The sequence below is a fragment of the Monocercomonoides exilis genome (genome assembly GCF_001643675.1).
Source record: "Monocercomonoides exilis strain PA203 chromosome Unknown scaffold4-2303458, whole genome shotgun sequence".
NCBI classification, from domain to species: Eukaryota; Preaxostyla; order Oxymonadida; family Polymastigidae; genus Monocercomonoides; species Monocercomonoides exilis.
The window spans coordinates 1,445,176-1,460,093 of NW_027150549.1; the positions used below are offsets into that span (position 1 = coordinate 1,445,176).

Genomic DNA, 14,918 nt, shown 5'->3' on the forward strand with positions numbered 1-14,918 from the left:
AAAATATTTATTACAAATGAGGTGGCGAAAACATTGCTTCTTCAAATGATTTTTGTGGAGAATGTGTTGATTCATCGGTTTTCTCCAAATGAGTATCCATCAATATTGTAGTTGAAGAATCATTTGCAAATGGCTTTGGAGGCGAATATGTATTAAAAGTGGGGGTTTTCGAATTATCAAACGAATGCCAATGTTGCATTGCAGGCATTCCAAGTGGTGCTGCACCAGTTTGAAGTAGACTTGTTGTCGTAAGAGGCATCGGTAAAGAAGAAGTTAGAGAACTTGTAGTTAATGGCTTTGAGGATGTAAGTGAATGAGAAGGTGAAAGTGTGCGAGGAACATGAGGATAAGGATCCAAAGTCAGCGTTGTCAGAGGCTGAAATGAAGGACTAGTAGACTTGGAAAAGAAAGAGGTGGTCAATGAAGTGGGCTCAGAAAACACAGATGTTGTGAGTATTCGTTCGTGAGGTGAGCTAAATGCAGAAGGAGGAGTCGGAGGAGAAGGTGCAGCGTACGTCTGAAAAGGCGAATTTTCCTTTTCGTCGTCTTCCACTTCTGCATTAACCAATGAATTGTCTTCTTCATGCGAAGACTCTTCGCTTCCGTTCTCCTCTTCCATCTTCCTCTCCTCGCTCCATTTTCTGCTTTGTGTCTCGCTTTCTGCATCAGATGGAGATAATTGATTATCTTCACTGGCACTCTCCATCTCCTCTTCAAATTCAAACTCACTCGAGCTGATTTCGCTTGAATCATCAGCTCCTTCTTCTCCTTCTTGCTTCTCTGGGTGCTGTTTGTCCTTCTTCACGGTCATTCTTCTCTTTGCTGATAACATTCTTTCTCGTTTTTTAATGATTGACTTAATATCCACTTTTGGAAGCTTGAGCACATTATTGCCAGCTGGTTTTGATGATGATAAAATCTTTGCTGAAGTCGCGTTGTATGTTTTGCCACGTGCTAAGATGGGCATCAGAAGTTCTTTGTTAAACGGAAACGTCGGCAGATGGTAGCACGGCTGCTGAATCTGGAATGATGTGTTCGCTTCTGAGAGCTGGAGAGAAGAAATTCTCTCTTGCACATCTTCGCATTGTGAATTAGAAGAAGGCAGATGGATTTCCTGAAATCCTGATGTTAATGAAAGTTTTGGAGTGGACACAGAATTAGAATCAGAGCAATCTGCTTTTTGATCTGTTTCATTTTCGATTTTATCAAAGAATGCTTTCAGACGCTTTTGTGCTGATTGGATCGTTGAATAGTCTGTCCGTCGCAAAAGAAAAGGCAAAGGCGTCTGCGAAACAACTGCTGTTTTGAGAGGCAGTACAGTTTTTACTTGTTTAATAAGTGAAGAAGACTCTTGAGATGAAGAATGTGAAGCTGATGCCTCAATAAATTGCAAAAGTTCACTGTCATATTTCGTACCATTATTACAATTGAGATTTGAACTTTGAGATTCGCCGTGCTGATTTGAAGAAAGATTCGTTCTGTCTGACGAATGCTTTTCGTTGTGCGTGATATTATACATTTGCACTAATTGACTAATAGAAGGACCCAAAAAAGGATGATCACGATATAGAATAGCCTCTCTTGTGAAGATAGATGCCAAAGATTGCATTGATTTCTTCACTTCCATATCCGCAGCAGTCATCGATACATGTTCATCTAATATCATTTGCTCTCTTTTCCGTTGATAAAGTAACTTCCTCTTTTCTTTTGTGGACTGATAATATTCCTCATCTAAAATCAAAGACTTTCGTTGTTGAAAAAGTTGGTCTTCCATCTCGTGTAGTTGTTTGTTGTTAAATTCTTGCTCTTCCAATTTTTGTTTGTGAAAACGCTTTTCTTTCATTCTTTTTGCCATTGTCACACGATTAAGTTCCCATAAAGATTGAAGAGCATTATCCAAGAATATATAGCTAGAATCTTCATTACTTGAATTAATATTGCCATTTTTTCTCTGAGCTTCATCTTCATGATCAGTTGAACGACTGGTCTCAAATGATATGTTGATACTTGGATGAAATGCACCTCGTGTAACCTTAACAGAAGCATCTGGAAGCAGAAGATCAGTAGATTTAATATTCTTTAATGGCTTATGTGTTGATGGTTCATCTTCTAATGGTCCAAACTTTTCCAAATGAGCTGAAGATAAAGATTTATTCCAATCGCCTAAGAGTAAAGAAAAAATAATCAATAAATTATAAAGATATTTTTACATAAATTTACACAAACTAAATAGTGTTTCAGATATATCATTTCCCATGAAATCTTCTATTTAAAGCGATTTTGAAAAAAAATCTGAGAATTTAATAAAATACTATGGAACAGATCAAAAATGACTTTAGATTCACAACAGCTTGCAGAGATAAAATCTCAGAATTTCGATCCAGAAAAATGTATTTTGCTATTTTTATTTGTTGGTCATTAATGACTTTTTAAAATAGATGTGCTCTCTTTTCTGAAGACTGTTAATTCACTTGAAGATATTCCAGAGCATTTGCAAGATTTGAACACTGCATTTCGCAACAAAACAGAGAAGCTTAGTGGCGCAATGCATTCTCGATATGCGACATTTATCGATGCTTCTCTTCAATTTACAGGTACGTTTGATTATTTCCAATATTTCATTTTTTATCTTTTAATAGGAATGGAAACGCAATTAAATCAAGTCAGTCTGAAAATCAATGACCTTAAGACCTCTTTAAAACATATGAGGGAAATTGCAGAGACATACGTTTCAGGTTTGGAGAATTTGGTATATATTTTAATTAATTTATTTATTTTTCCTATGTGATTGAATAGATGAAAATTCAAAAGATAAGCAAGAGCCTTCACTTCACATACCACCACCACCTCACTATGATGCTTCTTTTGCAGAAAACTGGGAAGACCAGATGGATATATTTATTCAAACCAGACAATTTGACAAAGCGATTGCAGTTCTAAATTCAAAAGCAGATATTGTTAATCCTGCAATTGTAAGTCGATGGAAAGATATTCTTGGAGATGCTTTAAGTGAGGATGTTGAAAAGCTTACAAGCGGCGGAGAATTAAATCAAGTTTTGACATGGCTGATGGATCTTGGGCGGAAAGAGCAAGCAATAGTATTATTTTTTGAGCATCGTTCATGGATGATCAAAACGATGAAAGCCGCAATTAAGTTTCAAGGAGACATTGTCACGTACATAAAGGAGCTATCTGTCTCATTTTTCACTTCGCTTGTGAAGGGCGTTGAACAGTTTGTCCTGATGTTCCGGGATTTGGGGAGGATGGGAGACTATATTGCTTGGGCGCTGAACAGCGTGATGAATTTCTGCGATACATTCCGAATGCAAGTATTATCCAGTGGGTCTTTGCGGTGCATTGGCGAGTCAATGAAGACTGCGCTGAGCGAGGCTGAGCGTGCGGAGCTAAGTGGATTGCCGTTTGTAGCGTTTGTGGAAAAGAGATTCCGCGAGGACATTAAGGAAGCCATGGCAAGCTGGGATGTCGAAAGACTGTTTGCGCAGCTCATTGAGGAGGATGCCTCGAACGGGTGGATTCCGCGCGAGCTGACAATGGCACAGCTGACAGAAAGTGTGCAGACGCAGTCGAATGATAGGAATCATATGCTTGTGGAAGAGGCTGACGAAAGAGAAATGTTAGGAGGAGTACGAAGCGAAATGGAAAGTGGAGGAAATTTTGTAAGCGAAGACGGTCGCAAAATGGACATTGGAGATGGGGACGCTGGATTTGAGGTGGAGCTTGTTGGAATGGGAGATGTGGAAGAAACATACGGGCAGTCATCCACTCCAACGAATTTCACAAAGATCGGGTCTGCTTCAAGGGTCGATGGAGGAGATGGTAACGAAGGGCCCGAAGAGCTTGTCGGAGGACTCAGTGAAGAACAAGGCAATTCCAGAGAGGATGTCGTGGGCAAAGTCAGAAGCACCATTCGAGGCGCAGAGAAAAAACCGGATCAGACTTATCGCATTTTACGTTGCGGGCAACATTTTTTCTCTTCAATGACTGGTTATCTTCAAGAAGTGAAGCTGATAACAGCTGTTGACGTGTGCATATGGGAGCATTTTTTTATTTTTTTGAAAAGGAAAGAGAAAACAAAAACGGGTTAAAAAAGACTTTTTTTAAATTTTGTGTTTCTTTTTTTTTGAAAATTTCTATTTTGATGATTCTTAATTCCTATTCAATATAAACTTGTTGATTCAGGTACAATCTGAAGTTTTGCGATGGGTGCTTTCGCTTTTCAATGTGTTCTTTTCGCTGCTTACAAAGAAAGCTGAGTTGACCTTTGTTTATCAATCAGAGCGCCAGTTTGTGTCTTTGCTGTCGACAATGACAGTTATCGTGTCAAACGTTGTGGATCCGCTTATTGGCGATGCAGCGCTGGACGGGAACAATGAAATTCTGTTGCTGTCAAAGAAACTGCATCAAGTAATTGACACTTTCACTTCGCGCTTCCAAGTGACGTATGCTGTGATGCTATTGAAGTATACGCTTACGTTAAATCAAATAGATTATTCAAAGGTTTGTCTTATAACATTTGTTCTGCGCAGTCAAAAAAAGTATTGTAACTGAATTTATTTTTGTTGTACTTTGTTTGTTTAAAAAAATTTAAATGCTTTCCAAACATATTCATTCACTTTTATCTGCAAACAATCCATAGCGTGCATTCAACAAAGAAGATCCACAATTTCCTTCCACTCCGTTTTTGTCGCTTGCCAGTCGAATTGAGTCATTGACAGCTGTTTCTCGCTCAACTTTTCCGTTTCAGCATCCAAAATTGATTGTATCTGATTGCATTATGCACATTGTGAGGCTTCTTGGAAGGCTGAATGTTGAAGGGCAGCCTGAGGAGTTTGACAAGGAATCTCCGCTTTTGATCACACGAATTGGGTCAGGAGGTTTGATTATATTGGAATTGTAGTTTATTTCTTTTTTCATTTTCTTTTTTCATTCATTTATTTATTTCATTATTTTTTTGCTTCTAACAATTATTTTTTATATTCAACATTTAATTTTTTGCTAATTTTTTGCTGATAATAAATAGGCCTTCATCAGCTTTTGGTTGATATTTGCTTTTTGAAAAGAGCATTTAGAATCTTTCAAAATGAAGAAATAACTGGATATTTTGAGAAAGTGTGAACAATTTCATATTGCCTTTTTGAGGGTTTTTTATATCACCTGTTTTATTTCTGTATTCTCAATTGAATCATTCCACAAAACACGTTTTTTATTTAAAGTTAATAAATAGGATTAAACGAATTTATGAAGAGATGAATCGACTTCCAAGTGAAAACCAGCAAGTGATGGTTTGAATCATTTTTCAAAAAGAATGCTTTAAGTTTTTTAACTCAAATTTTCTTCTTTTCGTCAATTTTTGTTGTGCTTTTTTGAATTTTTCACTAATTCTCTGTTTATTGATGATTGGATTTTTATAGGAAACCTCTCAATACGAAGAACTTGGAGATTATGCTTTTATGAACTGCGCAGACAAACTTGATGCTTTGCTTTATCAAACTTGAAAGCGAGTCGATTTTTTGTAATTCTTTTAATACTTGAAATCAATGGAATTTCCTTCATCATCTAATTTCCATTTGTGATAAATGTTTTAGCTTTTCGTGTCCGTTTTGTTGATATTTTTAATTTAAATTTCATATTTTTAGTTGTTACATTAAAGTGAAATAATTTCAAAGGAAAATGCAACAGGGCAAAGCATATTTAGCTTTTTCGAAAGATGAAGAAAGCAGCAAAATCACACTATTGTTTTTCATTTTAGAATTTCAAATCATCATCAAAAATGTGATTTCTTAAGTCCAAAAAACTCATTTTCCATCCTTTAGTGAACCATGCAAAGCAAAACTTCTAATTGTTTCATTTCTTGCCAATGCGACGAAAATCTTCAAAACATGTTGATTTTTAAAAAAATATAACAATTAAAACTGTTTGGTTCTTCAAAAACAACACAAATGGCATAGATATCGAAATGAAGTGAACTGATGAATTGAAAAATTCATCTTCAATCAAAAAAATAAAAAAAAAGCTAATGAAAGCAAATCGTTACTAAAAAAGCAAATCTGGTTAGATCATTTATTGATAGCTTCTTTTGCTAACAAATTCAGTTAAGCCATCAAAACGATACAATGAAGCTTTTATCACATAACAGATCGATTATTCTTTGATAAGAATAACTCGAAATCTTCGGCTAATCATTAATTGCAGTAATTTCATCATTCTCATCTTCCATTGCTGCGAGATGCAGAACGAGCCGATGATAATTTCTTCTTTCTCTTTTTCATTGAAAGTGGTACAGTCTGCTGGGTAGATGACGACTCCTGCTCTGTTTTGCTTTCAATCTTTTCATTTTTCTCATTTTTCTCATTCTTATTGGTTTTGTTATGTTCTTTGTCTTCTTTAACGTTTTCTCCCTTTGCTTCGTTCTCGTTCGCTTTCTTCTTTTTCATTGCTTCCTCATAAAGCTGCTTTTCATGGAGGAGGTTTGTCCTTCGCTCTTCTTCCATGCGAATCATCTCATCCAAATCAAACGTCTCCATCTGCTTTTCTTCTCCCTTCGATTTCTTCTCGTTGTGACTTGCTTTATCTTCACTACTCACTTCTCTTGCAACCTGTGCATTCTTCTGATGGTTTCCCTGTTCTTTTTCGATAGCATTTTCAACAGTATCTTTCTTTCTTGCGGTGGAATTTTCAGCTTTTTCAGAAGCAGACCGAGTTCCGTTTTCTTCTTCCTCTCTCTTTTTGACTGCCTTCATCAGCTCTTCTTTCGCAGCTTCCAGTTCTCTATTCCGTTCTGCCCGCTTTTGCCTCGTCTGCTCCTTTCTCATTCGCATCTCCTCCTCTTCCTTGTCGTCTCTGTATATCCTCACATACTTTCGCTGTTTTTTGCCATCGCTTTGCTTCGTACCAGACTCCAAGTACTCTTTCTTGCGAGGAGAAGCCGTCTTAATCCTCAGCCGGATCTTTCGTGTCTCTGCTTCATAGTTCGCCCACTGTGTGTTCCGTATGTTCTGCGACGTGATTAGCTCCTTCGACACTCTCTTCTGGCTCTCTTGCTTCGCAATCTCATTGTCTCTTTTCTGCTGCATTTCTTCCTCTTTGATTCGGTTCCGTTCTTTTTCTTTCTCCTCTTCTCTTCTTCTTGCTCTCTCTTTCTTAATCCATTCTTCCGTTTTTCCTTCTTCTTCCCTTCTTCTTTCCTCCATTTTTTCCTCTTCTCGTTCTCTTTCCAACTTTCTCTTGGCTTTTTCACTGAAATCCCAAAATGTCCGCTGCACAGATGAGTTCATCACCATCTTCTTCAATCTGTCCCTCTCTGCTTTATCTATCCCTGTCGTATAGTGGATGCCCAACGGCGACTCGCCATAGAAAACACGCTCGTCTCTTACCGATTCGCATTTGGAGCACAAAGCATCCACATCATGAAAATAGTCTTTTGGACGTGATCCCAAGGGCTTTGGTCGGCTAAATGAATAAAAATAACCGCCAATAGCATGTTTTCAATCAATGAAAGACAAAATTTTGAATAGTTTATTAATTTACAAAACAGAAACAAATTTACTCCTCAAACTCATAAAATCGAATATAGTTGTGTGACCACATGAACAATACAGGGAGTCTTTCAAGATCATCACTTGTCCACAGAACAACATCTTCGTCTTTTGGAAGCCTGTGTAAAACAAAAAGATTTTGAATTTGAAAGTTTATTAATTTTTGTGATAATTTCTTTGGTTCTTTTATGCTTAACAATTATACCATTGAATCAACTTTTTTCCGTCTACAGTCATGTTTGTCAATGCCCATGTTCTATGATCCATTAAATAATTCCTTCTGATCTTTGGCATGTGTGTTTCAAATTCCTGACAACATTTTGCACAATTCCCTGACTATTTTTTTACAAGTGAAAGATTAAAAACCACAAAAAAAGAATAAAAACAAGAAAATAAAAATGAAAATCAGGTACCAAATCAAGGCAAACCTCATTTATATGTGCAGCTGTAAATAACCCAGTAGTGAGGTTAACTGTTGTGATTATCACCCCGTTTCCGTCAAAAAACTCTTTTATTCATTTAACGTTATACAAAACAAAAGAACAATTCAAATATTTATGCATACCTTTTATCAAGCGTAAGGCTTGCTTTTCCCAATCGAGTTCTATAAAACCTTCGTCCCATTCGTTATCAAGGGCTATAATTAGAACATTAACATTTTTCGCATATAACGAACAAGCAAACCAGAATAAATGTATACGCGTCCTTCAAAACTATCTGGAAGCAGTCTTGCTATAATGCTCTCGGAATTACTTATAAGTAACAGAAGAAAAATAATCATCCAACATTCAATGATCACTTCTTTGTTTCTTTTTGTTGTTATTTCAATTGAATGAACTGTTTTACAAACAACTCGTTATCATTCTGGAAATAATGATAAAAAAAGAATATGAAACCCATAAGTAATTCATTAACATTTTGTTTGTGGCTTTTACATTTGCCCAATGTCAAAGTCACAGCCAGCAAAGGGAATGATATCACCAGCCCAGAGGTTTTTTTAATACTAGTTTTTTTAAATACGTTTTTATTCATTTATTTTCAGGGTTCAAAAGGAGTTAGTAGAAATTGCACTTGATCCTCCTGAAAATGTAACAGCCGAGCCAAAAGATGATAACCTTTTTGAGTGGACATCAACAATCACAGGTTTGCTGATTTTCTTTTTAACGTAAAAATTACATTGAAAATTCTTATTTCAGGTCCTCCTGGAAGTCCATATGAAGGAGGAGTATTTCACATTGATATAACTTTTCCTCATGACTATCCTTTTCACCCCCCCAAGGTTAACTATCGTTTTAAATTTGTAGTCACATATCTTTTTCAAAACTTTTTTTTCATTCATAATAGTGCATTTTCAAAACAAAAATTTATCACTGCAATATTAATTCACAAGGATCCATTTGCCTTGACATTCTCAAAGATCAATGGTATGCATTCGTTAAAGATAGCATCTATCGACTTATTAACTCTCAATTGTTTTAAAAAGGAGTCCTGCATACACCATTTCAAAAGTACTTCTTTCAATTATTGCATTATTGGCGGATCCCAATCCAGGTTTGCCTTTAATCAAAATGTTAGCTTTGTTTCACAATACTTTCTTTGATTATGCATATGCTATATTCTTTATCTAATACCAATGTTTGTATTAAACAGCGGATCCATTAGTTCCAGCGATTGCTCAAGAGCTACTGTCAAATAGACATAATCACGATAAAAAGGCAAAAGATTGGACAAAAAGATATGCAATGGCAAATGGAAAAGATAAAAAATAGAATCATTCATACTTTCTTTTTTTAAAATTCCATAAATCATGAAAAGGCTGTTATTTATTGTGGATGCGTTAACATTTCGTCATTAGCTTATGTTTAATTTTCAGTTTTCGTAAAGTCGGTGTTTTTGGGTTATGCAAAAACATTAAAATGACTTTTGCATTGCTGCTTCTGACTTGACGTTGTGAAATTCATTTCTTAATAATTTTTTCTATTTTTTATGTTTATATTTATCATTTCAACATAACATTTATTTATTCATTCTCTAAATATCGTTTAAACTCTCATTTCAGATGAGTTGTCTAATTGTCGCTGTTCTGAAATTTTCTTAGTTTTGTTTCAAATTTCTAATAAATTAAATCATTCTTTTGAGTTATAACACATTGTTAAAAATCCTAATACTTGAAAAAAGAAAAAACTTAATTAAAATGTAATGATAACTGAAAAAAGTCATAAAGAAAAATAGAAACTCAAAAATATCATTAAAATACACATAAAAAGCCAATTTCATAATAATAACAACCAAAGACAAGAATAATGAGGACCAAGGTGTTTTATCTCTCGTTTGTGTGTGGCAACTCATCTTTTCAAGTCATTTGGTCAACTCATAAATTGGGAAAATCCAACTTTCTTTCCCTTTCTTCTCCATTGCAGCTAGAAAGTTGTCAATGGACTCGTAAAAAGTCTTGACCCTCTCTTGAAGCACAAGATGGAGGGTAAAACTCTCCTTTTGCGCTTTTCTATCTCTTCTCGAACGGGATTCACCAGCACGTTGATAGTCTCCTTCCTCTTCGCTCGATTCCTCGTCTGCATCATACTCAGCAAAATCAGCATCACCGTCTTTTTCACCAAATGAGGAAGAACGGTATCCAGATTGCTTCGAATATCTTGTCTTCGACATTCCATTAGAAGCACCAAGACGAGATTTCACATAGCCAAATTTCGCTTCTGCACCCATTTCGCTGTCAGACTGCTCAAAATAACAAGGAAACAAGTCTGACTCATACTCACGGCATTCTCTTTCTGTCTTCCCAGAAAGCATCCCAAGCACATCGAACTTCACAAAGCGTGAGGGGCATTTCCCTTGTCTGCGCTCGCTTTCACCTCGTTTTTGCTCAGGCATCGCCGAAAGCACAAACAGAAGATGGATGATGCAAAGAGGGTTGAGCTCAATCAGCTGCGATTTGGTCAACGTTCCTGAGGAAGATGATGACGCAGCAGAAGGAGACGACACTGAAGAAGCAGCAGAAGCTTCATATGGAAAAGCAGATTGCGAAACAGCATCAAACGAGCAATCCTTTGAATCCCAGAACGGCGATGCTGAATCAATTGGCGACATTTTTGGTCGCTTTGCCCCCACATTAATAAAAGATTGTCCTTCAGCCGCGTCAAATGCAAATGAACCATCCTTCTGCTCCATCATGCTTCTGCTAGCCTTTGCAGGCACCTCCCATCCACTTTCAGAGTTGTTTTTCTCAAATCCGTCATTTTCAGCAGTAAGAAAAGGCAGCGTCAGCTCCTTCACATTTTTCAAGGTGCCAATAATTTTCAAGGAGCTCTGGTTTCGACGGGGAAGCTTTCCTCCTCCTCTCTGCTCGTCATCTGGAAGCATTTCATCCAACTCTGCTGAAATGCACCGCATATCTGGCTTTCGAGGATCCCCTGTGATGTTTGGCAGGCGCTGACAGAGAGAAACGTGCTTGTGCGTGATGAAAAAAGTAAGAGACTGGACTGAATGTGGCTTAATGTTCAGCTGATACACGTGAAAGATAGAAGTTAGCAGCGTTCGGCTTGGTGCAGGCGACAGCTGCTGCGAAACGCAAGGTGATGCTGATCCTGGAACACCTGTGCACTGATCTACACTTCCAATCATTGAATTTTTATCGTTGAACAATGCACATCTTTTCTCAAAATTGGATGAACAATTCAAATCTCCGTATTTTAGATCGTTAATTGAAACTTTGCTTCCTTTCAATTTTAATCCAACTCTTTTCCAAAGATCAACGTCCCACTTTTCTGTTTTTTGCGCGTCTCTTAGCAACAACTGAATGTTCAAAAACCCAGGCTGAAAAGTCATCTTTGCTTCGTTCATTTCAAACTGAAGTCCAGAAGGTAATATAAGTCCAGAAACTCGAAGGGACGTATGAGTGTTTGCTTTTAGAAGTTTGGATCTTTGAGTAATTGGCTCGTAATTCTTGAGTCGAGGCACATTTTTACTTTGTGCTTGCGAATCTTTCTGTAATTGAGAAGTGTCTCTTTCAACTTTATTATCCAATAAGTCAATACGGTTCATTTCAACTGGTAGTGACAAAGGATTTTCTTTCGATTCTGGAGACGAAATAATAACTTGTTGAGGAAGAGGAGATTGATTCGAGTGTAATGAAAATGGAGACATTCGCGCAAGCTGAGGAGGAAGCGGTATTTGACGGGGTTGAGAAGAAGAAACGGACACTGGAGAAGTCGAAGATTGTAGAAGTGACATCAATGGGGGAACAGTTTTTGATTCCTCTGGCTGTTCAGTGTTTGATACAAAAGAAACGCCTGTGATAGGTCTAGACACTTCAGACAAGAGGGGAATGAGCTCATCTTCACTTCCCGCAGATGCAAGAGTGGGTACCGTAAACACAGGTGTTCTTGATCTGTCATTTTCAAGTAAATCCATATTCAAGTCATAATGCAAATATTCGCCGCCACATTCTTTATAAATTGAATTGGAATTACAAGTTGAAGTTGCAGGAAGATGATGTTGAGTCCATTCAATTTGCTTTGCCAGATGATTTTTTTCAACTGGTGGATATCCATTTAAAGAAGTATCCATCTCACAAGCCAAAGAAGACATTAATTCATCATAAGATACCTCATTAAATTGGAAAAAATCATCTGGCTGCAAAACTCCATCTTGTTTAAATTCGTCTAAACCATCAAAAGGCCAAATAGTCATTCAAGTTATAAACAGTGTCAGCGTTGCTTTTATTATGGTAATATTAATTTTTTGCTGAAATTAATTTTAATGGGATAAGAACAGTTTTTATTTTTTGAAATATTGTTATCGTTTGCCTATTTTAATTCCTGATAATCTTATTCAATTTTTTTGTTCTTCGAGATTTTTTTTAATGAAGTTATTGACAAAAAACTGAAATTTTCCGATAATATAGAACACAATTCAATCAAGAATGTTTCTTTTCATTGAAAACAACATTCAATTTTATGGTTCTTCAATCTTTCTAACTCACATTTACGTTTTTCTTTGTTCGGACTATTTTTGAAAATTATCATTGATTATTTGGGGGAAAATACGGATTTTCAAGCTTCTTTTGCTCTTGGTATTGAAAAACTGCTTCACTCATAACTTTATTTCGCTTTCTCAGATTTCAGAATAAATTTGATTTTCATATCTGAAAACAGGCATCATTGAAATTATAACATGAAGTTTTGTGCCATTCTGCGAATGTCAAAAAATGGACCCTATTTTATTGTGTTTTTTGTACTAAGAAAATCATTGAAATGTGGATAACATTTCAATGAAAATGCCTGAAGTTAAATGTTTTTCCCCATTTATCTTTGATAATAACAGGTTAAACATTAATTCTCTATTATATATTTTTTTATTTTATTCAATTTCCTTGAAGAGAAGAAAAATGGAATGATTTGTTCCAAACTTTTTCTGAAATCGAATTATAGTTTGTCTCACATTCTTTTGTATTATTTTTTATAGAAATTTGGCATTTGCATGATTTAAAGTTGCAATTTAATAAATAATGTGGGGGAAAATACGGACTTTCAAGCTTTTTTGCACAAAGCAATAAATAGTTGTTTCGCTCATAACTTTATGAATCTTTCTCAGATTAGAAAATAAATTGGGTTTTCATATCTGCAAACAGGGATATATAATTGCGTAACATAATGTTTTGTGACATCACATGTATTTCAAAAAATGAACCCAATTTATTTGTATTTTTTGTTCAGAAAAAGTTAATAAAAAGTGCATATGGGTAATTCTTTTTGAAAAGTCTCAAATGTTTATTTTTCAAATAAATCAAAATATTCATTTTTGGCTCAAATTTTCGTTTCCACTTACGAATCTTCTAAAGTATTCATGAAATGGCATTATCCAGAAATAGATTCCATTTTGGTGAAATTTTGTGCATGTTACAAAAATTTGAGTTAAATATGAAATTTTTGATTTATTTGAAAAATAAACATTTGCGACTTTTCAAAAAGAATTACACATATTTTTTCAAAGAAAATCTCTGAAGTCTAATATTTTGTCCCATGTTTTTGTAAAGTTATTATTTAATCTCTCAAATTTATTCGAGAATCAATACATTATTGTTGACATATTCACTTTTTTTATTTCACCTCAATTTTTTTTTATAAAGACTCATATTTCTCGACAAGTTTCTAAATCTTTATAATCATAATTCATGCAGTCACACATCAGCATCTTGTACATCTGTCCGTTAATAAAATTTTAATATTTATGTTGTCATTATGAAGAAATAGATCAAAATATTTCAATTCACACATATCATTGTAAAATTATTCACAGTGGATGAACAAATTGAAATCAAAAAATTCAAATAAATTAGATTATTTTTTAAAATAGCGAAAGTTCTCAGACATAATGTTGTGATATCAGTGATATCTGTTTACAGACATGAAAATCTTATATTTTTTTAGAAATCGGAAATAGTTTTTGAAAGCATGAGATAAACAAAGATCTATCAATTTGTGCCTAAAAAAATTTGAAAGCTCGCATTAACGATTAATTGAATTAAGAAAATAAAAGTGAATAGTTAACAATATCTGATTCACTGAAGTCAATTCAACACAAAGAAAAAATTGTACAAAAATTTGAAATTTTTTAATGTGACTTTTCCTTGAAGAAGATATAATAGAAAAATTGTTTATTTTGAAAGAAGTTTCAATGGCGATAACAACAAAATGTTTTCACACACACACACACACACACACACATACACAACAACAACAACAACAACAACAAATATATATATATATATATATGGGTGATTATTTTTGAAATCATATTTCTTCATTCAAAAATTTCGGCGCAAAAATATTTCTTGAATATCAACAAAAGAACGATGAAAAGTGAAAAGCCTTATTGAACACATGGGTGATTTTTTTTGATATCATAAAAAAAGATCAAAAAATGAAAAAATTAATTCTATTGTGGTAATTTTTGATCAATGAGTCAAATTGATTTTTATTAAGTATTTAGCTTTTATTTCTGTCATATATATTTGTTTTATTCATTAATGAGAAAAAAGACATACCTTTTTGATGTTTTTGTGGAAAAGAATTTTTTTGATCAAGTGAAATAAAAATGAACCAAAAACTAATAAATAAAACTTCAAAAAAAAAAAAAAATAGAAGTTTCAAGATTTACTGAACAATACCGATAATTGGAAAATAATATTTAAAGAACTTTAAAAAATGCAACAAATTTGGAATTTTTATTTTTCCGTTGAAAAAGCAATGTGCTTTTCATTAATCTATCTGAAACCTCATCAAAATATTCCAGTATCTGCTGATCAGCCCAACAGACTAAGTAAATATCGTTTCAAAAAATAAA

At 34.7% G+C, this 14,918-nt stretch overlaps 5 protein-coding genes across 5 annotated transcripts; 2 read left to right on the forward strand and 3 right to left on the reverse strand.

Moving 5' to 3' along the window:
* Nucleotides 1-10: 10 nt before the first annotated feature.
* MONOS_14508 (uncharacterized protein) lies at nt 11-2,257 on the reverse strand (the record flags this gene model as incomplete). Its single annotated transcript, XM_067867315.1, has 2 exons — nt 11-2,163; nt 2,227-2,257. The coding sequence occupies 2 exons, from the start codon at nt 2,255-2,257 to the stop codon at nt 11-13; spliced, it is 2,184 nt and encodes a 727-aa protein (XP_067734786.1).
* A 72-nt stretch (nt 2,258-2,329) lies between these two features.
* MONOS_14509 (Exocyst complex component Exo84) lies at nt 2,330-6,033 on the forward strand (the record flags this gene model as incomplete). Its single annotated transcript, XM_067867316.1, has 9 exons — nt 2,330-2,390; nt 2,439-2,594; nt 2,640-2,735; nt 2,797-4,043; nt 4,201-4,518; nt 4,658-4,895; nt 5,042-5,130; nt 5,235-5,303; nt 5,433-6,033. 9 exons carry the CDS (start codon nt 2,330-2,332, stop codon nt 5,514-5,516), a joined length of 2,358 nt encoding a protein of 785 aa, XP_067734787.1. The 3' UTR covers nt 5,517-6,033.
* Nucleotides 6,034-6,227: 194 nt separating this feature from the next.
* Nucleotides 6,228-8,456, reverse strand: MONOS_14510 (uncharacterized protein; the record flags this gene model as incomplete). Its single annotated transcript, XM_067867318.1, has 7 exons — nt 6,228-7,470; nt 7,577-7,675; nt 7,762-7,892; nt 7,985-8,064; nt 8,122-8,193; nt 8,241-8,393; nt 8,453-8,456. 7 exons carry the CDS (start codon nt 8,454-8,456, stop codon nt 6,228-6,230), a joined length of 1,782 nt encoding a protein of 593 aa, XP_067734788.1.
* Nucleotides 8,457-8,500: 44 nt separating this feature from the next.
* On the forward strand, nt 8,501-9,325 carry MONOS_14511 (putative Ubiquitin-conjugating enzyme E2 E1; the record flags this gene model as incomplete). The annotated part of the gene is made up of 6 exons (XM_067867319.1): nt 8,501-8,547; nt 8,599-8,699; nt 8,753-8,835; nt 8,901-8,980; nt 9,040-9,107; nt 9,207-9,325. The coding sequence occupies 6 exons, from the start codon at nt 8,501-8,503 to the stop codon at nt 9,323-9,325; spliced, it is 498 nt and encodes a 165-aa protein (XP_067734789.1).
* Nucleotides 9,326-9,693: 368 nt separating this feature from the next.
* MONOS_14512 (uncharacterized protein) lies at nt 9,694-12,272 on the reverse strand. Its single transcript, XM_067867320.1, has one exon. The coding sequence runs from the start codon at nt 12,261-12,263 to the stop codon at nt 9,915-9,917; it is 2,349 nt and encodes a 782-aa protein (XP_067734790.1). The 5' UTR covers nt 12,264-12,272; the 3' UTR covers nt 9,694-9,914.
* Nucleotides 12,273-14,918: the final 2,646 nt, after the last annotated feature.